At 38.3% G+C, this 26,357-nt stretch overlaps 1 protein-coding gene across 1 annotated transcript; it reads right to left on the bottom strand.

Moving 5' to 3' along the window:
• Positions 1–160: 160 nt before the first annotated feature.
• On the bottom strand, positions 161–24,961 carry inpp5b (inositol polyphosphate-5-phosphatase B). Its single transcript, XM_042489671.2, has 23 exons — positions 24,689–24,961; positions 23,238–23,318; positions 22,807–22,904; positions 22,628–22,657; positions 22,418–22,528; positions 20,485–20,628; positions 14,819–14,909; positions 12,710–12,880; positions 10,223–10,324; positions 9,827–9,941; positions 8,427–8,543; positions 7,195–7,382; positions 6,797–6,908; positions 6,586–6,695; positions 5,162–5,297; positions 4,740–4,850; positions 4,326–4,491; positions 3,101–3,336; positions 2,826–2,933; positions 1,806–1,890; positions 1,365–1,492; positions 1,123–1,234; positions 161–620 (listed from the first exon to the last, which is right to left on the bottom strand). The coding sequence occupies exons 1-23, from the start codon at positions 24,742–24,744 to the stop codon at positions 511–513; spliced, it is 2,718 nt and encodes a 905-aa protein (XP_042345605.1). The 5' UTR covers positions 24,745–24,961; the 3' UTR covers positions 161–510.
• Positions 24,962–26,357: the final 1,396 nt, after the last annotated feature.

The following is a 26,357-nucleotide window of genomic DNA, read 5'->3' as shown; positions in this document are numbered from 1 at the left end:
ACTACATTAAAAGCCATTTATCCTAAAAAATAAACTTTTATTTGTGTGAGGCAAATGTGATTGTATACGTTGCATTTAGAGAAGGGTATAATGAAAAACATATTCATTTAATTTTAATTTCTTTGCTTGTGACTGGCAAAAATCATCACTTACACACACCTTGTTTCCAGCAGTTTTATATATAAAAACAATACGTTGCTGTTGAGATCAAAAACATTAAAATACAAATGATCTTTTTTTAAATAAAATATTCATACATTACAAATTGTTAGGTCTCTACAGATGCTTAACCATATATAATAAACTCTGTGCATCAACAGATCTCAAACATTATCGTGTGTGAAACAAACTATTATTATTAGAACTGTCACTTACAGTTATTATACTATATATCTATACAAAGAGCCATCTAAGAATATAAGAAATCAATACATTTTATTTCAAATACTGGACTGTACAGTTTTTAGTGTTCCACTTCAGCATGAAGAACAAGACGGAGAAGTCCTCCATCTAGGAGGAGCTGTGGGTCAGGAAGTGCTGGAAAAACTCCTGAGTCTTCCTCTTTTCTGCAAGATCCTGTTTCGCAGGTGATCTCAAGAGCAACGAGGCAAAAATGGTGGCTATGCAGAGGAGAAAACGAATATTTATATATATTGCATTACACTGCATCGTTTAATAGGTGTCCTTTTTTCTTTAAATGTTACCTTTATTAACAGTTTCATTTTTTGCATGTTTCAACAAGACAGAAAAGATGGGAACTTTCAACTTTCTGTCCTAAAAGAAGGATTTTAAATATGTCATATTTACAGTAGATGTTGCTACAATCCCCTTTGCTACTATAATTTTATTCATATTCAAGATATATTTATATAGGGCTGGGTGAGCACACATTCTCTTATACACAAACTTCCTGCTCTGCTTTAAGTATTGAAAAGATAAAGTGAAAACAGTCCTTGAGCCATAAGCAGAGCAGAATATTAAACGCTATTTTCATTAAATTTTATCGCTTTGTTAGTTTCTTTTCACTTATTAACATACCAACTAAAGCACAAGGCAGCTCTAATAATAACAACACATAAACGAATGAAAGAGACTGAAGTGCAACCTGCTTCTTTTTCTTACCCAAGATGTTGACATCTAATCGATTGCTAGCAGAATTCTTCAACAGCTCACGGAGAAAGGCAGCTAAATAGTTGAACACATTTTTATGGCACTGAGGTAGTATGGAAATGACCTGAAGACAAAAGAAATCAAAATTAGATTTAAAACAAAGAAAAATAAAACTGAGACTAACTTGTCTAAATTAACACATCTGGGAACAGATCAACGGTGATCATAGATTAATTGCAAGCTGTCTCACTCACTTTCTCACACTGACTGGCATTAGAGCAGCTTTCTAGGCACTGCTGGTAAAAGGAGTAGGGGACCACAGGCTCTGGGAGGGCATCTAGGAAGAGCAGCAAGGCCTCTGCCACTGAGTGGTTACTGCCCGCTGCAAGTCAATACAGAGTCAAGGACATAATTCTGTTATATCCCAGGACTTATTCAAAAGGAGCAGGCTGACCACCAGACAGGCAAAAGAGATAGACAGTGCAGTGTTTAGAAAGAACAAACTTTTTGTTGCATACCTCTGAAATCAAACAATGACTATGGGGCCAAAGCTGCTCAACAATTAGAGAGGGTAATATAAAAAAGGACTGTTGACAAAACAAGAAAACATGTATGGATTACACTATTTTTAACTCAGATATTCTATAAACATTTTTTCAACCCATGGTTATAACGGTAATAGTGTTGAAGGATACGAAGAGAATCTGGAATGCCAGTGTCAAGACAATCCCTTATTTCTGCAAATTCACTCCGGAGCCCTGGTTGCTGAAATATGTCTTCCTGCAAATAGAGAAATGTTAATATTACATCTCAATGTCCTTAAAGAAGCACATTTTTTAAGCCAAGGAGAAAAATTACAAACAGCTTCAATTGGGCTGACAAAAAAAAAGCTTGTGGAGCTGCAATGGACATAATTAAAATGAATACCACAATCTAATGATTACATTAACTGAATCAAAGTTTTTTTAAAATAATGATTACTTCTCCTCACCAAATCAATGCACTAACTCTACAAACTACTTAGCCTGCTGGCACAACCACTCAAGGGAAAAGTCAGACAAAAGACCTGTGGATCAGTTTGTTTTTGTGATCCAGGATGGATGTGGATGCATTAACTGGTTTATTTAGAAACATTTAACATTGTCATTACACAACTACAATCTGTAGCTTTATATTGCGTGTTAAGCGTGTGATGTGCTTTTTGGTTTAGTTTTCATGTTGCAGAGTGTCTCATGTCTTCCTCTTTGCATCACTTTTTGACGTGTGGTGTATTTTTATATTATATTATGTTATTGTCTTTGTTCTGGCCTGCGATGGGACTGCAGATGCAAAATATAATCTGGTACAGTGCATAGTATATATAGTAACATTTACATTTTAAACTGTAAATGGTCCCTTTTTAAAAAAATCAATAAAAAAATCTGTCATGCAAAACTTTCAGTTTCCAGTTTCACTGGATCCACAGTCACAAATAATGGGGTCATACCAGAATCTTTGTATACATTAAAACTTAATATTCTGCTTAATATTTGTGGCATGCAGTGTCTTTCATTTATTTGTCTGAAGACAAAATACACAAACAGCTTGGAATGAGGCCAAGAGCAACCATAAACCTTGAAACAAGAAAGCTACCCCAAAAAACTCAATAGGAATAAAGTGTTCTTTGATTTTATTATGGCACAAAAATAGAACCTTAAGAAACACATTTTTCTTACTTGTTTGAGTGCATTGCGAAACAAGTGATCCACCATCATCCAGAGCTCTTTAGGAATGTCTAGAGGCTTTTCAGTGTTTGCTGCATTCTCGTCCACAGACATCTCCGCCTGATATTGTGAACAAACGAAGCAGTTTAGTCAAAATGGACTCAACAGTGTTTTAAGGTCAAATTTGCACACTAAAGAAACTACTCTGCTGTCGCTATGAGACAACCCTGAATGGAGAAAAGGTATTTCAAGGACACTGTCCCTGCTCTGCACATGGGGGCACTAACCACTTGACGGAGGGTCTCTTGCGGCATGTCCTGGATGGGCTCCCTCAGCTGACACAGTGAATGGATGGAGGAGCCGTAGCAGCTGGGCAGGTAGTTTCCTGTCACAGAGATGAAGTAATCCTTGCCGCGCTCCAGGTGGAGCACCAGGATGTCTTCGATCTCCTCCTTGCCAGAGTTAAGTTCAGGAGCTGTTGAGCGGTTTACAAAAATCTCAAGCTCAATGTCCACGGAGCCACCTGTATGAGAGAAACCCACAGTAAGGGAGTGGCTGAACTGTCAGAATTTGGGAACTGATAAATGCTCTCCCATTGTGTAATGCTGTGCTAGGGTTACGACAAGCAGTTACTGAGGATCTGTAAAGCAGCAAGATATCTGTGATCCGTGATTAAATTTCTTCTTCCAAGACAGAACGCCTGCCAATGTCAGTCAAAATCAACGAGTTCTGGCCTCGTAGTTCATGTCGGTACTTCATAATTTCTAAAACCTTGAGGCCCTGACACACCAAGCCAGTATTTGGCCGTCAGTCAATGTTGGGCTGTTAGCGAGCATCCATCACCCTCGTTGCTGCAGTGTGTCACACAATATTGGCCCTCATCTGCTTTTTTTCCTCACCGATTTAGCATGCTGAACTGCCGTCAGAGACAACAGAGCCCGTCAATGAATTATAACCACTCTGATTGGCAGTTCAGTTCAGTGCACGAATAGACAAACAGAAGTGAGGAAAGTAAAAGAACTAAAGTCAAGAAGAAGTAAGATCAAACCAAATTAGTTATATGGGGTGAAATTATTTTTCTTTAGCCATTGAGCTCTTTGAAGTACCATTTCCGGATGTTTTTTGTTGTTGTTCACTGGTACACGCTATATATGCTATGATCTTTTGACATTGGTGTTGTTAAAGTGCTAAGTGGCTAACTATCGTCAAGACGGTCTTCCGGTTTAATGACGATTACAGACTACCACCATCTGCTGGTATGGAGTCATTTCCTCATACACAGGTGCAGAACATACGTGTTAGATGGCCATTAGTTGAAATCTTTGAGGTGTGTTCATGTAAAACATTTTGGCCATGACACAGGCGACGGAAAGCAGCAGATCAGTCAGCTTTGTCGCCACTGGTTCTTTGATGTCTGTCATGTGTGTCTGGGCCTTAAAGGCAGAACAGTAATGTTTATCAAGATGAAATATGTGCCTATGTGATAAAACTCTGACTTTATGTGCTACTCACCCTGAGCGATAAAGCCTTTCGGGGGGTTGGCTGTGAGCCAGGGCTTGCAGTATGTCGGCTCATTAGGCTTCTGGATAAACTCAAACTGACACGGGACCTGCCCATCATTTAAGAGGCTCAACGTCTCTGCCTGGTGCTGCATGTATTTTACATCTTTGAAGTAGAACTGAAAGAAGAGGGAAAGGTTCATGTGGCAAGCAAAGAAAAACTTTACTCAATTTCATGTAAACAAATCTTTCAAATACTTGCATTCGGCTCACAGCCGAAGATCAATACACAGCTTCATTAGTTGTGGTTAACCGACTGAATTTATCAAAGGGTAATGAGAATGAAATTGATTCTACAAGGTGTATCAGAGAGGTATTATAGCTCCCATTACACTCTTATAGGACCAAAGGGGATGGGAAACTTTACCTCTCGCTTGGATAAGGTTACAGATGGAATACACTCATTCTCCATTTTGTCTATGTTGCGCACAATTTCTTCAAAGGTCTTCTTATAGGCCTCCGCATTTACTTTCTTGATCTGTATGAACAGACAAGAAAAACGTAAGGGGCAAAGAAACAATGCAGCATAAATATCTGTGTTATATAACCCTTAGACAAGACTGCAATAGGTATGTGGTATGGCCTGTGCAAAAAAAAGAACCTGTTGACAAGCAGATTACGTTGAATCTAAATGCATTTTTTATTGAATTATCATCTCTCTTCCCCTGCCCCACTTTTCAAAAGTAAGTACAAATGTCAAAAGGAGTACCACTGCATCTTTTTCAAACAACAAGAAACCAAATGAAAGAAATTCAAGATTAAAACCAAAAGGATGGCTGAAATATTTACCCCAACAACAAGCAGGGAACTGACTGGCTTGTGGTCACTGGTCTTCAGAGCCATGTGACTCTGATAATGCTGTTGCATGATGTTCTTCCCTCTCCACAGGATACGGTCACACCATGCAGGCACACGACATTTTTCACTACATGCAGAAGAAAGGACAGAGGTTATTTCTCAAGCATGTTTATAACATCTTTTAGTTTACAAGTTATCCAAATACACAGGGTGATTGTACATCACTCAAAGGTAACGAGGTGCATGAGCAAAACTACCACACAACACTGCTCCTACGATTTAGAGCCAAATTAACTGTGAGAGATGTTTTTTTTGATAACATTAATTAAAAAGGGTGGGTAAAGTGATTTCTTAAGTGCAAATGTAAGTGGTTCAATGCAAGAAGCCCCTTTACATGTTTACCAGGTGAATTGTGCAAGGCAAGCTGTTTCAAAAGTGCTCATGAGCAGAGTTCACTTAATAAACAACCCTTTCCCCTTTTGCATAATTTGCATTACTTTACAATATGAGCCTTCCTCCCTGAACCCCATATTTCTGTTATTAATGCTGCTGTGATGTTATCTTGTTGTTGTTGTTTTGGGAGTATTTCAATACCATGGTTTTAAAATAGCAGAACACATGCAAAGACATTGCTGGTCTATAAATGGAGAGACGTTTGTATGTTCATAGACTAGAAAGCATCCATAAAGATTTGCAAATAGTTTCATTCGGTGTGTTTCCATCCAAACACCAAAAACTCAAAATAATCTTAAAATATTGCAAGAAAGTATTTACACCTAGGAGACATGGAAAAGTCTAAGTATCGATAAAGGTAAATGTGACTTAGTGCAATGGAAACATATTCAGCAAATAACTAACAACATACAGTCGTTGCATAGGCAACTATAGTCTTTCTTTGACATTTCTGGAGGTTTTTAACACACTTATGTATGCACACAGGGCAGTCACCAAAAGGCATATAGTTGTAATAATAATTCTAAACTCTATTTCTACTGTCCAGTGTGCTCTCTGTTATTAAGCATTCAATGATTTACTTTGTTTGAGGTTTGGCTGGCGGTCTTTTAATTACCTCATCTGGTTGTGGCCTCTTCTGCAGACTTTGGCATGGAGAATTAGCGCCACCCACTGCTTTTATCAATGAACCAACTCCCAGTAGTGGATAGAAAAGCATAAAATTTGCATAAATTGCGAAATGCAAAAAAAAAAAGAATTTAGCATAAATTTGTATTTTATTCTCTCTTTTTTCTAAAAATTTGGTTAACATTTGCACTACATTTGGATGGAAACCCAACTATTGTTCGAGTACTTCCCCTTTCGATTACTTTAACTATAAAAATAACCGCATCATTGAAGAATGATCTCTTTACTCAAAATGCTCCCTTCTGCATTTCAGTCAGGCCTTCATATAAGATTACCTTGTATCCCACTTGTCAGAGCCGGTGTCATATTTGTAGGTGGGCTGGAAATCAATGTCTCCCTCCGCAAAGCCAACAAACACGGCCTCCTCATCGATCTGCCTCTTGAGCTAAGGACCACATGGAGTTGGTAAGTTTCACCATTTACAAACACAAATGATGAGTGCAGACTATTAAAACAGCAGAAAGACGAGACATTCATTGACATTACCTGATCATAACTGTGCAACGTTTCAAAGTCCTTCTTGCTGATGAGCTCCTTCACGTTAGAGACGTCAAGTTCACTGATCCTGTAGTTAAGGTCCCCAATCCATAAAATCACACTGGTGAGGGAAACACAGAGAGACAGAAGAAACATGAATATGGATGAAATATTGTCATCTGGACATTGGATACAATTTTGGAATTATCTCTTTCAGCATAACATACTAATCCTCAACATATATCCCAGCATATCTGAATTTAAAGCAAAAAAGGCATTATTTTTATGAGATGAGTTTTGCATGACAATTTCCTGATGTAGTGGCATAATGACTTTATTCAATGTTTCTAAAGAAAGCACTGAATACATTTGATGACAAATTCTATAATATTTAATTGTTTTCATACTCATGCTTCATAATAGTGAGTGGAGGCTGGGTAGGATCAAGCTGGCGAAACTGGAGACGACTGCAAATGTCCTTGTAGTCCTGATTGCGTCTCTCGTATTCTTCAATGTGAGCAGCTAGATGAGAGTTGACCACACAGATATCAGAGTTGTGGAAGCGAAAACGGATCGCCACAGCACCCTTATTGCCCTGCGAATCAATGATTGGTTGAAAGAAAGAAAGAGAACTTCAGTCAGAATAATGTAAGAAGCACAACTACAATCTCCTGCCAGAAGACTTTGAGAAAACACATTTTTGACAGTATGCAGTTAAAAGCTCCTTTGCTTGACTGTAATCCGATATTATGCAAACAGTCTGACACTTGTTTCAGATGGCTCTTGGTGCAGATCATAAACCAGCCTCTCATTACTGCAGGGAAGGATGGAGCAACCTTACAAAGGCCCCTACTGGTCACCAGCCAGCCATCTGCTCTACACTGCAGGGACTGCTCAGTAAGCACAGCCACATTCTGTGCAAGAATAATCTATTCTGCAACAGAACATGAGGAGTTAAGATGGGACTGTTGGATGAAGCACTGAATGGATTAATAAGCACTAAAGATAAAACAGTTCAAAGCAGTAACCAGAAAGTGTTTTGAATTCAAAACCCTAGAGCATAATATTGCCTTTATTTTTTGGTATTTGCCTGCAGTTGTTCTGGCAAAGAAACAACACTTTCATTGTAGCAGCCCAAATGCTTTTCTCTGCTTCACTCATTTGCTGCTCTAATCCAATGCTGTTCACTGCTGATAATAACTCAACACTTCCTTCTTGTATGTCAGAACTAATGCATTTTATGATGGCAATGAAAGGCCTTTAAAGTGAAACCAAAGACAATAACAGTGAGGTTAAAATACTGACTGTAAAAATCAATTTTGACATTTTTGGCACCTGATGCCTGGAAGTTGAAACTCTGCAAGGATTTTATCACATCCCTGACTAAGCAAGATCAAGGAGAGGGAATCAGGAAACATTAAGGACTGCTGTTCGGTATGTGAGCAAAGAGAGGAATGGAAAGGGAATGAGTGACACTTTTATACTTCTATGCCTGCCCATTCAAAGGGCAGCTTGCTTGAAACAGGGGTTCTAAAAATTTCCCAACAGCTCATAATGTAATATCTTCTAATGTGCACACCACCAGTAAATCTACAGGACCAGTGCGCTAAAGAATAAGAGCTGTAAAATCAGTCCTTACCATCCTTCCCATGATGCCAGTGCCCACAGTCTCAGCCTCCACATCAGAGATGAACTCTGCATGCTCACTTTTCACATAGAAGATCAGCATGATGCCAACCAGACGCACCAACTTCACCTGCAGCACAGGATGAGTAGATTTACAAATGTCATTTCATGCAGAAAATAGAAGACAAACCACAGTGGAAATACACGTGACAACAGTCAGTCAGTCAGCCTGCTGCCTCTCCGCTCGGAGCTTATTATGCTAAAGTGAACTTGCGTTATCCTCCAAAGCTGAAGAAATTGGCCTGACATCACTTTGTTGGAAATGGTTTAGATATCTCAAAATCTTAAAATCTTTTCCATCACCATAGAAGATACAATCCCAGTGACCACACCATTATTTTAGCAAGTTACAAGGCATAGGCTAACTTGTACTGTTTGTTAAGCATGTTTGCAAGGTTAAATGTTTACATTTAGATAATATTCAAAACATCCTTTCATTACTATGTATATTCTAAACCAAGCCATGTTTGCACAGTTAAATGTTTATGTTATTCTAGTCTACCTTCTTTCCTCAGGCTTCGGTCATTATCAGGATATTAAACTGACAGCATTATCAAATTATATAGTGTGATTAATATCAGTATGGAAAAATTAATGCAATCATATTTTTTTCCAGCCCTAGTCTCATCCCAACTTACAGAAAACAGAAGTAAAAAAGACACAGAATATAAAGCAGTTGCAAAAATAGTTTGATCCCCCTCCCTGTCAATCCTACACAAATCAACATTCAGATGTGATGGTGAAAACATTTATTTTTCAGCCTGCTGAGCTATGCAGTGTCAGTCACAGATCAGCCAAGTGTGCTTTAGTCTGAGCATTGACAGTGTATGAAGAAATGACACGTCATTATATTGCCTACGTGACTTGCAGACATCCTGTAAGCCCCAAAATGACTAGAAGAAAACAGTCAAGCCAAGAGAGGCGGAAGCTAATAAGCCAGTCAGCACTCTGAGAAAAGAGAAGTGGGTGAAAGCATGTAAGGGGAAGAAAAAGAGAAAGACCAAAAAGTAACTTAAAATATACTGCCTGACTAAGCTCATGAAATAAGCAGGGATATCATGACTGCAGGAATATCCTGTGTAATAATCTGATGGTACAGTGTTATGTAGTGGGTTATTATTTATTGTGGCGACAGGCAGAAATTGCACAAGCTGTCGGACAGTTTACTGTAATACGGAACACTTCCAACACAATCAACCAAAATTCAGTACCAGCCTCCATGTTAAAAAGACATGAGCTTTACAGGAAGTATATGGTCAGCTGGAAAACACATTCGCAGTCCAAACACCAACCAGGGGTTGATAACTATATTAACGCATGAAAACATGATTTAAGAAAAAAAGACTTCCTTACTAAGGCATACTTGGCATCTGGATGCAAGGCCTCAGACACTGCTTTCGTCCACTCCAACTCTTTGGGGGTGTCATTGAAGAAGAAAGCTTCTTTGCTGAGGTCGAGCTCCTGAAAACTATCAGAAATGACAAAAGCTACAACTGTGATGTTTAAGCTTTTCCCAGTGCTTCCATGGTATTCTCAAAACTTTTTCCACACTTCAATACCAAAGTTAGTAAACTGAAACGTAGGCGGGATTACACATAGTGCTGAATCTGTGGGTGGGCATGTTCTACTTAAAACAGGATCAATGGTTGCATACATCTGTTGTAGGTTTGAGCAGTGCATGTCTGTCTGTGAAATGGGATTAAACAGAGACTTGCAAGGCTATTCTCCAGCAGGGTGAGTGTATCTTACCCCACGCAGTACATGTCAGGAGGGTTGAGGGTGCAGCTCAACCAAGGACGGAGGCTTTCCTTTGGTGTCTGTCCGTTCACATTGTATGTGCCGAGGAAAAAGCTGAGAAAAGAATGGGGAGAGATGAGAGGTTGGCACAAAAGAAGAGGAGTGAAGATCCACAGTTTGTTTGCCAACTACTTCGAGTTTATCTTGTAGACTGTGAAGGCTGCTTTTTATAATTTCCTGTTCACTTCACATCAGAACTGAATAGAGTCAATAGTGAAACACTGACCTCAATCTATGTTAGGATGGCGCCTTGCTGCTTTACTGCAGAGCTCCCCACCTCATGTTCTCTTTTTTTTTTTTTTTTTAAATTTAGATTACATGAGAACAACCATTTTCAACGATGTTCCTATTCAATTAAGGAGCCAGTTTTCATCACAACAGCTTGACAGACAGCTACACAGACCCCGTATCCTTCATCTCTGTCCAATTATTCCTGTAACTTTCTGAAATTTATGATACAACACTCACAACAGCTTCACGCCATGACTGTGTGAGAAAGGAGGCAAGGTTTTAACTTCCCTGTTGCTCTCTTTTTTTCCTTCTTGACAAAACATGTCACTTTTCGTGTGTACAACCAAGTGAAACACTACAAATGTCTTCCAGGAGAGAGACAGTGTGGAAATGTGTGCAATAATATCCCCATATTTGAACAATATCTCATCTCCTCTGTCTCTATGACGGCTGACATTTCACCTCACCTCTGCTTGCTTTATTTGTTAGCCATTTGGAACAACTACCATTATAAACACTTTTGATTTCCAACCTGGTTGGACACATTTTAAGAACTAGTTGTGATTGAGAATACCCTGTACCTTTCACTCATACATAGTAACAACTAGAAGTCTACAGTGGAAAGTGACATTAAAGCATAAAAAAAGTCTCTCAGCAGCTCCACTGCAACTTTCTTTGCTGAAGGATGTCTAAAATTGAGAGAAATGGTAAAAGGACCCAGCCCTTGTCTTTTACCTTCCTACTGAGACTTATTCTGCGGGTCCAAATTGAAAATCAACTTCCTTCCATCCAAAAGCTTTTTTTCTTTGACCTTCAGGCAGCTGCAGCTCCACTCATGCAGCTGCACAGGGGCAGCAAAGAGCTCTTATTTAGTGCTGACCGTCATCCCACAGTACAACACTTGCTGCCCTTATGTTCCCATTCTCAGCCAACTAGCAACACGCTGAAGCTGTCTGTATAACATAATCCTGGACTACTTATCTCCCGCGCTTTTTTTTCTAATCTGCACATCAGCAGAGAAATTAAGTGCATTCTCAGTATGTAGCGCAATACGAGATGAAAACAGGAAATGCACATGTCCCAGCACAACACATCCTTTTCTGTATAACTGCCGTTTCTGTAGAGGCCAACTTTAAGCTTTTTATTCTATTCAGGGTCATGCAGGGACAGGAGTCTTCCCAGAATGCTTTGAGCAAAAGGTAGTGAAATACCTTGGGGAGGTTGGGAGGCAGTCACACAGGCTACATAATACAAACACAGCCAGAGTTAATTTAGAGTTCCCAATTAATCCAAGCTTCATGTCCCAGAGCAGCCAGAGGAAACCTGCACCAACATGCAAATTCCACACAGAAAGAAATGAGAACTGAGAACAAATAACACGGGACCATTTTGGGTATCATCCACTGAGCTAACATGCTGTGAAAGCCATGTATAATGCCTGTTCTTACAGTTCTAAAATTTTACACTAGCATGAATGTTTCTGCATGTTTTAACACAACGTATGGAATATTTCCCTTTTTATTTGTTAGTATCATTGATGATGTTGTATTTTAATCTTTTCATATTTAAGATTCCTTTCTCCATTCCCATTATATCAATATTCCTTTTTATTTGTTGCTCTATTATTTATATGGGTGTCAATATTAAGGCACAGATCTACCAGCAGGAGGCAGTGTAGTAAAAAGCTGCAACATGATGCCAACTCAGCAAATGCTTTATTCGTTTGACTATCTAAAAGTATCTCTCTGCAGGGGCCTTCATTTCTACAATAAATATAAAACTAGATTAGCTACATTACACTACATTGGTGCATTTCTTGACAGTGTCTGAGACGGTGGTGCTTAATTTAGCAAAGAGCTAAGTACACAGAAACACAAACCCACAGATGTTGACTCATTCTTTTTACACAACGCTTCTCCATCCAAACTGTGCTCATAGTTACACTGTGGGCTCACACTGCTCCTGCACAAACTGTCTCCCCGACAATGACTATTTTACAACTGACAAGCAGAGTACAGATCAACACAACTATTAAGTAGCCCCACCCAAGTATCAACACGTGTTAATATAAAGGAGGTAAGAAGTTAGACTTCCCATGATAAAAGTGATGTGCTATTCAGCTGAATCATGATCACCGAGTTCTTTGCCTGCACCTATCAGCCAAACAATTTTAAACAGATTTAAAACAAGCAGTCAAGAGTTAATTACCTGAAATCCTCCAGATAAGTGTAAAGGTCCTCATTCTTCCGCAGCTCACACTTGATGAGGTTGTCACGCAGGACAAACTGCGGCATGGCCAGTATCTGGGCTTTGTTGGACGGGGTATGGCTGGAGGAGCGCACCAGGTCATCCCGGTCCTCTCGACCGGGGATGGCCAGACTGAACACCGGGAGAGGAGAAATAACAGTTAGGCGTGGGGGTGAGAGACAGACCAAGATAGAAACAGGGTCATTTTTTATCTCTGGTGTGATTTTAGAAGGAACATATTAACATAAACGGTGCATTCATTTGCTTGTATGTATAGGTTCACATTAAAAATCAGCCTAACTGCATCAAGCAACACCTCTCCTATGGCCTGCACATAAAATTATGGCATAGCAGAGGTATTACACTCTGCTCCAGACTAAGATTAATGTACAGTAGATCACTGCAGTGACAACAGGAACCCAGGCTCTGCAGTGAAGCTCCATTTCCATGCTGTCAATATGGAATGAGACGGAGGGGAGAGGAAGAAATCTAATATGCCTGGACCCTGTAATCTTCCAGGAATATGCTGTAACGAAACTCAATCTTCCAGTATTGGCGTTCATTCCAAAAGTGTCAGCAGAGGCTTCCAGGTTAAACATCTCCAAGGAACAAATTTGCATTTTATACTTTAATAACTTTCAATAATCACTATTTGCCAAGCTGCTGCCAGACACGTACACACTATCTGTTGTGAGACAGGTGGAGGAAAGTACTCAAATTACTGTAATTCTGCTTTTTTATCTACTTATACTTAGTACATAGTATATGTTTTAGGCTTTACGCAGCTGTACAAATGGTAAAGACTGTGGTTTCACACTAGATAAGCGCACTCATCTTAAGATTGCGGTAATGCACCAAGAAACACAGAAGTACACCGACAAAAGGCAGGAAAGAGGAATGCAGATAGACGGTAATAGTGGCTATAAATACTGTATGTTTCTAAATATTTTAACAACAAAAATGTGCATGTTTTATGAAGAAGGAATTGCCTTCAATGTTTTTGTTATGCCTCATGGATACAAACAACACATTTTGGTGGGTAACACTGAAAATGTGTAAACAAAAACAAACACGCAAACTGATTAGTCGTTAGCCATAGTGTAACAACCACACAATGGCAATGACTTGTACTTCCTTTACACAATTTAGGATCACTCCATGTTTGCCTGGGTGTCACACCTGAATCCGCCCACTCCACGGAGTTGAAACAGACTGTAACAAGTTGACAATTCTGCTGATATCAGGCAAATTCTGCACATGAGGTGATAACAAGTTTAGCGTAAAAAACAAGTTAGCTAGCAAACTGCTACAAAATAGAAACATTTAAAGGTCCACTTTGACCTCTGTTTGGGTATAATTGTGGAGGAGTAGACTGAGCAGTGCATATCTTCAGGGGGAAAATCACCTGGCTGAATTCGAGTTACTTCAGTCATTCTCCGAAGGTAAATCTACGCAAATGCTGTCCGCTCTCCTCTGAGCGACGCAGTGTACCCACGGTAAAAGTGTGGCGGAGGAACTACAGGGTGATAAATAAAAAAGCTAATATATTGCACAGCAATTGTCCAGCATTTTGTGCAGGCAGCGGGGGCGGTCGATTTCTTTGTAAGAACAATGTTTTACAAATACTTAAAGAAAATGTAGAAAAAAACACCAATGGGTTATGGTTTGAGATTGCATATAATCAAAGCATAAACATGATGATTATTTAACCTGAAGGTGAAGTCCCTTGTTTCACCCCCCCATGGTTGTCTGCATAATGTCAGACTCCAGGATCTTGTTTTTTTTAATATGTCTAAAATTAGAAGCCATCTATAAATTTCATAGTGAAATGGAAAACCATTTTGTAAAAGCAATAGCTCACTCCAGGCCGTGATATGATTATATCACAACTGATATAGATTTGTATTGGCCGTAAAACACCCCTTAACTGTGATATGAGCACAACATATCCTGGCCTGTCATAAACTGTTGCTTAACTCTATGACTTTCTCTACTACTGTGTAAAAGACACTGTCGTGTATACAGTTTGTTATTGAGAGTTCCCACATGTGAACTGATACAAGGCCTTACCTCTCTGGGCTGGAGTGTGCTTTGGACCTCTGCGTGCCACTGTTTGACCCTTTCTCCTTTTCCGAAGTTCCTTTTTTGTCTGATGATTTCTCTATTTAGGAAGAGCGGGAGAGAAAAGTAATATTAAGTGTTTGTTTAGATCTCTTGTTTACAAGGTTAAACACAGAGCATAAAGGTAAATAATGGCATTATACCACAGTTCTGCATAATTGATCAGAACTGCCTGTACTTTAAATCACAAACTTATATACTATTTGCAGGTTGCCAGTTAAGACTATGTGACAACGTGTCTTTCTAGCTGCCGGGAGACCTTCCCATCAGCATTATCTCAAACTCTGCCCTAGGTATTGACAACCTAATGAGAAGAAACCCAACCCTGTGCAAATCCATATTCAAGTCTTTTCTAACTGATATGGAGAATAAATTAAAGCTAATTATGACTAAAAACAAACACACAGTAACACGCAAGTCAATCATAAAAGTGCCAAGTCAGGGTTCAGTTGTTGTGGTCAATTGGCCGAGGCTGCCTTTTGCAGTTGGTTACAGTTATTGCATCCTAAGTAGCTGGATTTAATGGGCGAGTGTGAAGTATGAGACAGCATGGCCCCTGTCTCCTGCAGCTTGGCAGGGAACACAGCTGGCTGCTCTGAAAGGAAAAGCCACTTTCTCTGAGCAGGAAATTTAACTCTACAAAGTTATAGCAGACTACATTAGGAGTGCACCTGACCAACAACACCGCCTAATGACCCAAAAGATGAGATAAATAAATAAGCTTCTTTTCTTGTAATCTTTTTATTAACATGACCTCTACTTGGCACAATAAGAGCCACTTTTGCTCTTAAAAAGGGATCACAACCTGCAATGCATTTGTTTTATGATCTGTTTGTGCGCAACTTTCACTACTAAACACTGTAGCTGAATTAAACTGACTTTATCTGACTGGACATGGATATCAACCATACTTTTAAGTTACTAAAAATATGTATTTTCAAAACAAGTTCACAGAGATAAGGAAATAAAACAAGGAGGTAAACCTGTGAAACAAAAGGGATTGGGCTATCTAAAAATATATCCGACTTAACAATGCAAATTAAAGACTGACTGACAAAGCTTTGCCAGACCCAAAGCACAACTTCTGTTAGAAAGGTGTGAGTTTTGTCGCAGCTGTGTCAAACGCAGCACTTCGGTCAATTATAACAAAAGATTCTATTGATTTTTTCACGATGACCACAATTGGCATGTGACATTATTTTTTGCTTCATCCATGTTTTACAAAGGAAATGTTCTCATTACTCTAACTTTATTAAGAAAACAGGTTGTGACTTATGTGACCAGACTCTGGAAAGACATGTCAGAAATGCTTACACTGCTTGTTACATTTTGTACATTCTTTAAAGAAAAAAAAGGGTAAGGCTACACAGAGCTGACTATAAGCAACATTTCAAAAAAAATTCCCAAAGGCTTTAATTGATGTTTAAATATAAGATCAGTGTTATTGTTGTTTGTTAGAATAAGAAACAGAAGAGAAGATGGCCTGGTGTTTGCATAAGAAAAACACCAGCAAACTGAGAGATGCTTTTGAAAATGTGCATAGGCATGTTATATTTTAGAAAATCTCCATGTGCATGCATGGCAAAAACTTCAATTGATAAGAGTTTTCATTGTTAAATAAAAGAGATCATGAGTATTAACAACCCTTGGACTGCAAGGACTCATATTGATTGATAAACCATAACCCATTATAGGTGATTTTAGTTTGTATCAATAACCTTAAGGTACAGTAAGTTTAAAATGCTTATTCTAATCTGCTAGAATACCAGGTGGATCAAAAGTAGGGATGCATGATATTATCAGGCAGATATCGGCTTTAAAATGAAATATCTACGAGTATGACTGATAAGATGAAGCTTTCTTTATGTTGAAATATGTCCAATTTGTCCTGGTTTTGACTATTGTCAGGATTGTCTCAGGGAGAGGGTCATACCAATCTGTTAAATTAGGATAATTTTTACAGTTTCGTTTAAATGTGTTACATGGAAATAAATATGGCACGTTTTACCCATAACATAAAGGTTAAAGCCGCTTTCCTGTTTGCCAGGTTAATGTGTACAATGTGAAAAGCATTGAATATTATGTCTGCATCTGCCAGTTCAGCCATCAGGTTAAGGGTAAGCTTAATGTGATAATTCCACCACAGGAATTAGGTGTTAAAACATATTTGCAATTATCAAAATCAGCAATTGAGCTGAAAGATATCAAAAGAAAAATCCAATATTGTGCATCCCTAATCAAAAGTGATATGCGAGAGTTTCACAGTTTTTTTCTCAATGAACTACATTTCAGCTGGAAAAAGTAGAACAGCAGCAATGGCACACTAAACACTGTACCGTAAATACTAAGATTCCCATTGTAAAAACAAGGTGCAACGCAAAACAGAACTTAAGCAAATTTTGAGACACAAGATTTACATATGGTAATTGTCAGAAAATATTGACAGTTTCAGATAAACAATACAGCTAATGGTGTCCCTGAAAATATGAGTGACTGGTCATTGCTGTGTTTGCAACCTGCTGAAGAAAGTAATGCAACAATGTGTTTCTCATTAGTTAGTTTGTTAAATTTAACCACCCCTGCAACTGTTCATGCAACAAGCACCAGAATGAGGCCCGGCCTCATGAGGGTTTTGTTATTTCATGACATGTTTTACATTCCTGCCCATGCTTTAGTATTCTTAACTAGCTAATGAGCTAAAGAGCTTAACTAAATTTTTAACCACAGAGGAATAAGTTGCATGAAGTCTCACTAACTATGGTTTCGCACGCCTTTATATCTGCCGTGGATCTTAAGTCAGCACAAATGTCAAGACATATCAGTTCTGAGAATCTCCTGTATTAAAACAGCCACAGCTTTTTTTCTAACTACAACTGCTCAAAGTTCAGCGTTGCACAACTTCCTCTCATGATCTAAAATTATGGGTAATAAACTGCAGGGGAACCAATTTTTAAATTAATTTTTTATTCTCAACTGTACATCTTATTATGCAATATTAAAAAAAAAATGTAATAAGACGCTTGGATCATTTGTTTGACAGAGACTTGTCTCACATTTGCAGCAGACAGAGAACAACTTTATCTGAGTGAGAGGCTGTCTGAACAAAGTTTACAGACAACTGATTTAAGCTAACAAGCTAACTTAGCTTAGAGGATGAGCCGCAAGTGAAAGTATATATCTAGAAACAGCCAGAAATAAAACGGCACACAGATTAAGCTGCGTATTGAGAAACAGTGTCTCAATAAATGGCACAATTCTGTTTAACTACAACACTGTATTGCAACACCAACAGGTGTGTCCGTTTCTATGACATAGCAACAACATTAACGTTTAGCCAGGACTAACATTAGCCGTTATTACCAACCGTCTATGTGGGCTAATATTAACGGTAGCTTGACATTGAGGCAGCAACAGACATTAATTCAACCAAAATTTAAGACAAACAATTATTCCACCTGCCCGACACTGGCCCCTGTAGCTAACATGGCTAAAGATAGCTTCTTTGAAATAACTACCACAACCACTACTACTCGCTAGCATTAGCTACGAAGCTAATTAGCGTACACTGAATCGTACAGAGTGACGCGATGGCGTTTCCTGTTACCAACTCAAAAAGGACAGAAAAAAAGATGTAGGAAAATGTTTCATACCAGAGTCTCTCATCACCCTAGACATCTCAAAGCCCCGCTCCAACGCATTCTGTGCAGAAGAGCAATGTCCAGTTTGTGTCAGACCTGCCCATGCTAAGGCTGTAGTAGGAGGAGTTTACCTTCCTGCTGCAGAGGCAGGAGGCTGAACGAACCAACAGTATCTTTCTCCAAACACACATCCACTATGCAGAAAATGCGACCTGAAAACGCTTCATCGCATCAGCATTTCATAAGGAAGTTAAGCTCAGGCACCACAAGAAGACAATTAAGTTCCGTAAACACAATCTTTGTTTATGTAACTGTGTTTTTTTTTTTTTTAATTGAAAATGCATCATTTGTACATTGCATTAGATTTGTTAGTTGCAGTTTACCAGGGGCGTTTCCAGGATTTGAATGCATACGGGGCCTAGCCCAGACCTCGGCTGGGGGGGTCTTGGGGATCCTTCCCCAGGATTTTTTTTTTTTTTTTTTTTAATGTTCAAAATCTATTTTAAGGCTTTTTTTTCAAAGTGAAAGTACATAGACAGGATTATGGGAAGAATAGTGCAAATACAGTAAATAGTTCAGATGTAGTGCAATACAGTTTATGGATGTGTGGGTAATTTAAAAAAGAGGGATTTGCTCTGAAGCATTTCCTGGACCAAGGACATGATCAAATGAAATTGGCACCCTATTTAACCTTAAAAACTTTTTTGTTTTTTTTTGTTTGTTTACTTTCCAAGTTAATAATGAATTGTAATAGCATAAAAAATATAAGTAGTTGTTAGTAATTAGTATTGAGTACAGAATACTAATTTACAAATTCTATCATTATAAATTGTGTAGACTAGAGTTGGAAAAATAGTTAAATATATGTTAACAAATATAGCTAAGTTAATTTAGCACAAGACTGAGAGGAATGACAAATTATTAGATGAGGGGCATTTTTTTTAAATTATCATTAGACCTATTCTTGTTTTTGAAAAATAAATAAAGCATGTATATTAAATCCATGGCTCTTTATAAAACATCCAGGGCTGAAGCTTCGGACGCCCAGGCCTAACAACACCGCTGCATTTTACATTATATGTTTTGCATATAACATGCATTCATTCATTCATGCAGTCATTAATAGCGTGGCTCTAATCTAGCATGCAAAAACTTAACCTTGTATGACATCTGTATGACATCAACATGTAAGATCAATTATGCATATTTGTATACATAAAGCATGCAAATTGAGCATTTCACAGCAAGACACTCAGAGAGCTCATATGGAATCTTGTTGCAGATCGTTTGTATGTGTTTGCCTTTTATGTATATCACTTAATAGCTAGAGGGTGCTTTACTTTTACTCTGTTGTTTGTTTGACCTGGCAACCAAATATGCTGAAGTGTCAAAAGAAAGCATGTGTTTGCTGTGTATGCTCCACCAGTTTGGAGCAAACTCCCCCTCAGTGTCAGACAAGTTAAGTCTGAAACCCATCTCACAAAGCTTTTAATAACCGGCCGTGTGAAGGATGGCATTTTTCTAACTTATTACTTCAATATTTATATGTTGTTTTAATTTATTTTGTTTATCGCACAGTTTTACCCTCTCTTGAAATTGTTTTACAGTATTGTAATTTATGTGCTCCAGAAAAAAACTTTCTATGTAGTGTCTGTGTCATAGAGGGAAAACCAACACGTCAAACATATTGTGTGACTCCCTGACAGCTCTGAGTAAATTTCTCTCAGCTCATACACAGGTTGGGCAAATTGCATTTAAAGGAAGTGGCACTTGCAAAAACGCCCAGTTTTATGACGCAACTCTTTCATGTAGATTTCTCTCCATGTGAGGTTATCGATGCAGGGGAAGAGTCAACACTAAAGATAAAGATGAGCATCCACCTCACAAGCACTGTTAGACTTATTACAATCCATCCAAGTTTTATCAGCGTGAAGATACTGGCTATGAAATCCTTCAAGTAGAATTAAGACGACAAACCTGTTTTCCGGTGCTGGTTGAGTTTAGTGAGTGTTGTGCCGAGAGGTGCGAGGGCCTGTTTGACAACTCCCTGGCCTGTGTTGGCTCTGTGGTACTTGCTGATCCACTCGAACTTAGGTGTCTGTGTGGTAGACTTGCAAACATCTGGAAGGAAGGAAGACAAAACGAGAGCGTAAGATCATTGTATCATCATACGTTTTTTTGGGTTCACCGCAGCTGCTAGAACAATCCTCCAGTACTGGAAATCAACTAAAACCCCAGAAATAAAAAATGTGGGTCAATTATATGACAAAAAACGGCCGCATGAATCCATGCTGACCAGGATGACTGACAAAAAACATGCTACTTAGGTGGGGGGGTTGGAATTACATTACACTGTCTGAAAACCCTGAAATATGACTATTGTTCTGTCTCCTTCTGCCTACTTTTAATTTTCTTTTTACAGTATTAATCACTTTTCATCTCAAATTATTTATTTTTTGTGGATTTTGACTTCAGTTGTGCCCTCTCTTGTACGGTTCTCCTTTATTCTGCAGCCATTTTATTTTTATTGTCGCCAAAGGAATGTCACATCAGGTATGATAACCTGTCATATACCAACCCATTCAAAAATAATAAAAACTTGAGTTATAGAATAAGTTGTTGCATGAGTGAAGAGCAGAATTGAACATCACATTTTCTGCTGTCTTAAGGCAGAAGTGGAGACGCAGGAGCGACAGTAATGCTAAGATTCATTCATTAACAACAGTGCTTCTTTATCTACTCCACATGTGCTAAAGAAATAAAGGAATTTTCAAAACTTTGTATTTTTTGCTCTTACATGCTTGTTCTAAAGCCCACCTTCACACTTTATGCTCTACTTCTTTAAGTGTGACTATGAGATACGTGTGCTGGACTTCCTTAAAGATATCGCTCTCTTATCCGCTTACCTTTACTGTTTTTCGCACTCTTCCTGGTAACAACAACAGGTGCCAGGTCATTTGATCTTTCCATCACTGGTATCCCTCACCAGGTTAAAAGCCTTTGTGTCTCATCTTAGAGTACCACATAAAAAAAGTGACACAAACATATCAGTCTTGGTCCGCGTGTCTGTGGGGTTTCCACCGTGAAAAGTCGTGAGCCAGTGGCAAAAGTGACACATTCCTAACAAAGCAGATCATCTGTTGCTCTTTTAATGGCCCATTCCTTTTAAATCACAGGATACATGAAGTAAAAAGTAGTTAAAGGGAGTAATGAAGAGGAAGATCCTTGAAAAACTGTTTTTATCCTGTCCCGTGTAAACGGTTACTGTGGAAAAAGACAAACTACACAAGAGTAAACCATCTAAACTCCACCCCTTTTCTCTTCGTCTGTCTTTTTTCTTCAGCCATGCGTCATGCACACCTATTCACTGACAGACGAAGTGACACCACCGGTTTCTAAAATTGGCTGAAGCTGTGATACACAGCTGCCGACAGTCACTCAAAGTATTTGTGTTTTTATCTCTGTATTTTAACCCCCCCTCACAGGTAAAATAAGGTGATATTTTAAGAAAAACAGTATTTAATAATCGGCCACATAATGTAACCTCAAGGCAATTGAAGACTGGCTGAGCGGGTTCACTCCAAACAGATGGCGGGAGCAGATTATTTGTTCTTTTTCATACGTGGGTGCCTCCTACGCTATTCTGAGGAGGAAGTCTAAATATATCAACTACTAAACTCAAACATATGCAAAAAGGTGAGCGTCCATGTGTCTGCTCTGTTTGAATGTGTATTAGTGTCCACATGTCTTTCAGTGGCATCCTTGCCTATGTCACCGAAGTTAATGTTTTTTTTTCCTTAAAATTTCTTTAAAGTTTCAAGGAATTTTCAACAGCTGTGAAAATCCTCGAAAAAGCAATCACACGTGGGTGTTGTGTAAAAATATCACACATATCTGGGGGCTGACCTACCACTCCACGCTCTGTTGACCTCGCTGAGGAAGAGTCGCGAGTGGGACCCAAAAGGAAGTCTGAGCTCTAATTCCTCTTCCTGGTAGCTTAATCTCACTTTGGTATCGGCACCTAGAATCGGATGGAAAACATGGCAAAAAAATGTTCAGTTTCATGCAGTGGATCATTTCTGTAGCACATTATGATTAAGCGGAAATGAGGGCAACTCACCCACAACTGCAAGTTCCTCTGGTGAGGAAACTAAAAAAAGAGTGCAACGTGAGAATTGTTTCAGGTCACTTTAGTGAAATTACTGCTGTGCTGTTACATGGTACGCTGAGGAACACATTATCATCGATCTTATCTGTCAGTGTGTTTTCAATGAGAAACAAGACGTGAAGGCAGCTCACCCTCCACGACAGCAAAGTCAAGGGAGATGGGTACGATGTCCTCCAGTGACACGTCATCAGCAGTGATAGCCATCCTTCGATGGGTATAAATAAAGAGTCTACGAAACAAAAAGGTGGATTTAGTTTGGCAGTCTGAAGGCACATGCAGAGTTTGACACATAAAAACACACCTGTATAAAAAAATGTGCAAGCCAGTACAGGAGTGGCCTTGCAGCTCGACAGTAAATACTACCATTTCCATACAACGTATAATTTGGGTTACTGTGTCAGGCAGGTTGATGCAACTCTGTGGTCATTTTTAGGCCGGTTTGTGGCGTTGCCATGGATTGCATAATGCTGTCACTCCCTTACAAAATTACTTTGTTAGCTTTGCAGCATTGCAGACACAGAAGCCATATTACACATAATTTCTAGTGTCTTTTAAAACTCACGCATGCTCTTTTGCAGACTCCACCAATCCCAGCAGTCTGCTCTCTGTGATGTCATCCATGAAGACGTCACACTGGACAGCATGTTTACAGCTCAGTTAAGGAATTAGTGGAAAGGTGTTCATGTGTTCGTTCAGTTGCACCTTTTTTGGTATTAAATGTTCACAAAAGCACGCACGCACATCCAGATGACAAAAAACTAGGTGCTGGAGAAGAGATAACACAATAGCAGAGAAACAAAGTCAGCACATTAGATTATGCTCCCATAAATATTGAACACAATTACTGCCGAAGAGACGTTTCGAGCTACATGCTCTTCATCACACCAAGTCATTTTTTTGCTACAATAGGCAATGTTTTAAGATTGTTTCCTACAGTAGTGGTAAGGTGCTTATCCTTGAGTATTTCCATTTAATACTAATTCCTCTTCATTCCACAAGGAAATAATGTGCTTTGTTATACTCTACAGCATTGATCTGACATAATTATGTACGAGTTAGTAATTGGTAAATTACATATTAACCCAAGGCTGTAGCCATGCAGTCAATATTGGGTGTTTTTTGTATCTTTTTGTTGTTTATTTGATGACCCTGTTGTATATTTTTGCATCAAAGCACTGTAATTTATTGTATGACTTGTAATTTGTTGTATTACCTTCAGTGAAGTATTTCTATAAGCCCAGTTGGGTTTCTAACCTCTGGCACCCTGTTTTTTTTTTGTTTTTTTTGGTTTTTTTTTGTTCTTTTTGACCTGTTTTCTGTTACTGTTTTTAATGGTGCAAATAAATAAATAAAATAAAAAGACTGTCTCTGTAGCATAGCAATTTATTAACATATATATATTTTAGTTATACTATGTTTTATTTTTAATTTAGGTATATATTATAGTTACTGCCTTGTATCAACAGCTTCACCATATTATAAAATATATGACATTCTAAAAACCTCAACCCCATGCAACAATAAATGTTGCTTTTGTGTTAGTGGTCATTAATAACAATCAAATATTATTTTATATAATTCTTCTAAAAAATCCTCTTACTTTAGATGTTTTAAGCTGTTAATACTTTGACCTAAGTGACAACTGAATGCACTTTTACTGGTATTTTTCTAAGTTTGTTCCGCCAATATGACAAACCTGGCGGCACAAAGTCGCCATCGTGTGGATGAAAGGTCTCACTACAAACACTGGCTCAAATTCTTGAGAAGTCACACCCGACTAAACCGACCCTCGTGCTGAAAACTGCGTGTACTGTAAATACATTCCCAGGACTGTTGTATTATTTGTCCAGATATATGTCAAACACGTGGCAGAGCCTTTTATTCACAGGCCTCTCTCAGAGCTCAGACATTCCTCAACAGAGTTAGTTCAGTTTAGTTTGGCGCAGGTAATCCTTCGTCTTAAGTGTTGATAATAAAAATTAAAAACAGCGCATGAAAGCAGCAAAGGATACTATGATGCAGTTTTCTTCCCTTTCCAAAGTCTCTTGAATTGCGACGGACTGATCCATGGTGGAGACTTGTGTGACAGCTTCTGCTCTGCTACGCGCTTCCCCGGCGAAAATACCCGGAGGAGTTTCACGGAACACCTCTTATTTGTCTCCCAGTGCGCAGCAGAAGGAGGAGAGGTACTTCGGGGTCCTCGTGTTATCCGACATTGTTCCCTTTTCGGTCCAGATGTTGTCTTCTTCCTGCGCTGCTGGCCCGGCCCAGTCCGACTGCCACGCACTGATTCAGGCTCGTGCCGTGCACCCGCGGTGACGTCACGCCTGGGCTGTCACCGTCAGCGCAGTTTGGGTCTGGATCAGGTCTGGATCAGGTTTGGATTAGGCCTCAGGCGTTTGATCCAAAGAGGATTATGTCCCACAATAGAGCCGTATCCCAACTTCTACAAAGTTATATCAAAGCTTTCGAAGAGGTTTTGGTGAGCCGATCAGGTCAATTAGGTTTAAGCGGGCGTTTGTTGAAACCAACTTGTGATATATTTATTTATATTGATTAACTTTACCTACTCGTTTTATATATTGTATTGTAGCATAAGGCTCATAGTTTTATATTTTTACAAACACATTGTACATTTTTCAATTTTAGGTATTAACTTATTAGTGCCAGTTGTTTTTATTATTACTGTATTTATATGTAATATTTTAACACACTTTACAAACTCAGCACATTTACATTTTGAATATTCACATACTAGTGCTAATTGTTCCTTGTTACAATATTTAGAGGCTATTTTACATTTTTACACACTTTACACAATCAGCACATTACACATATTTAAATTTTAATGATCACACACACTAGTGTTAATTGTTCTTTATTGCTATATTTAAAGGCTATTTTATATTTTTTAATTTTTTTTAAATGTTTACATAAAAGTGCTAATTGGAGTTTTTTTTTAAATTACTGTATTTAGATTATTTATATACTTCGTTCTGGTACTTATTTCTACTTTTTAACTGAAGATTGTGCGCACTCTTTGTATTGTGTGATAGTTGTATTTGTCTGTCTGTATTTATTGTTGTAACTTTGTTTTAAGTTGCCCTCTTGGCTAGGTCACTCTTGGAAAAGAGATTTTAAATCTCAGTGAGTCTTTTACCTGGTTAAATAAAGTATATATATATATATATATATATATATATATATATAAAATAAATATAAATATATATATATATATATATATATATATATATATATATATATATATATTTCAACTTTCTATTATTCTTTATGCTTGGCATCAGAGCGATTCTAACAAACCACAATTTCCCCCAGGATCAATAAAGTATTTCTGATTCTGATTTAGGCTATTCAGTTTAAAATAATATTGCATTTCTGAGTAAATTTCTTGATAAGTAGTAAAGTGTTTTATTTGCAACAGACTAAAAATGTTAATTAAAAAAATAAATACTGCTTAATGTCATGCATTGTGATGATGTTTTTATGGTTTTACATATCAGTGGAAGAACTATCATCTCATCAGTTTAAATTTCTGCCATTTGGTCACTTTAAGCTGGCAAGATGGACTAACTGTTGTATAGTTTAGTGTTGTCTTATTTACCAGTGCCTAAGACAAATCCCCATTAATGCAAATGTAATGGACACTAAGGTATTGTGCATA

Source organism: Plectropomus leopardus, chromosome 11 (genome assembly GCF_026936395.1).
Source record: "Plectropomus leopardus strain MGB_pleo_1.0 chromosome 11, ASM2693639v1, whole genome shotgun sequence".
Classification (NCBI taxonomy): domain Eukaryota; kingdom Metazoa; phylum Chordata; class Actinopteri; order Perciformes; family Serranidae; genus Plectropomus; species Plectropomus leopardus.
Note: the sequence above shows the minus strand (reverse complement) of the source record. Positions and strands in the feature narration are given on the sequence as shown.

Coding starts and splice junctions, on each gene's coding strand:
- inpp5b (XM_042489671.2), bottom strand. CDS start 24,744: ATGGATCAGTCCGTCGCAATTCAAGAGACTTTGGAAAGGGAAGAAAAC. Junction 4,492..4,739: donor TAACCTTATCCAAGCGAGAG/GTAAAGTTTCCC, acceptor CTCTTCTTTCAG/TTCTACTTCAAAGATGTAAA. Junction 3,337..4,325: donor GAAAGGCTTTATCGCTCAGG/GTGAGTAGCACA, acceptor TCTCTCATACAG/GTGGCTCCGTGGACATTGAG.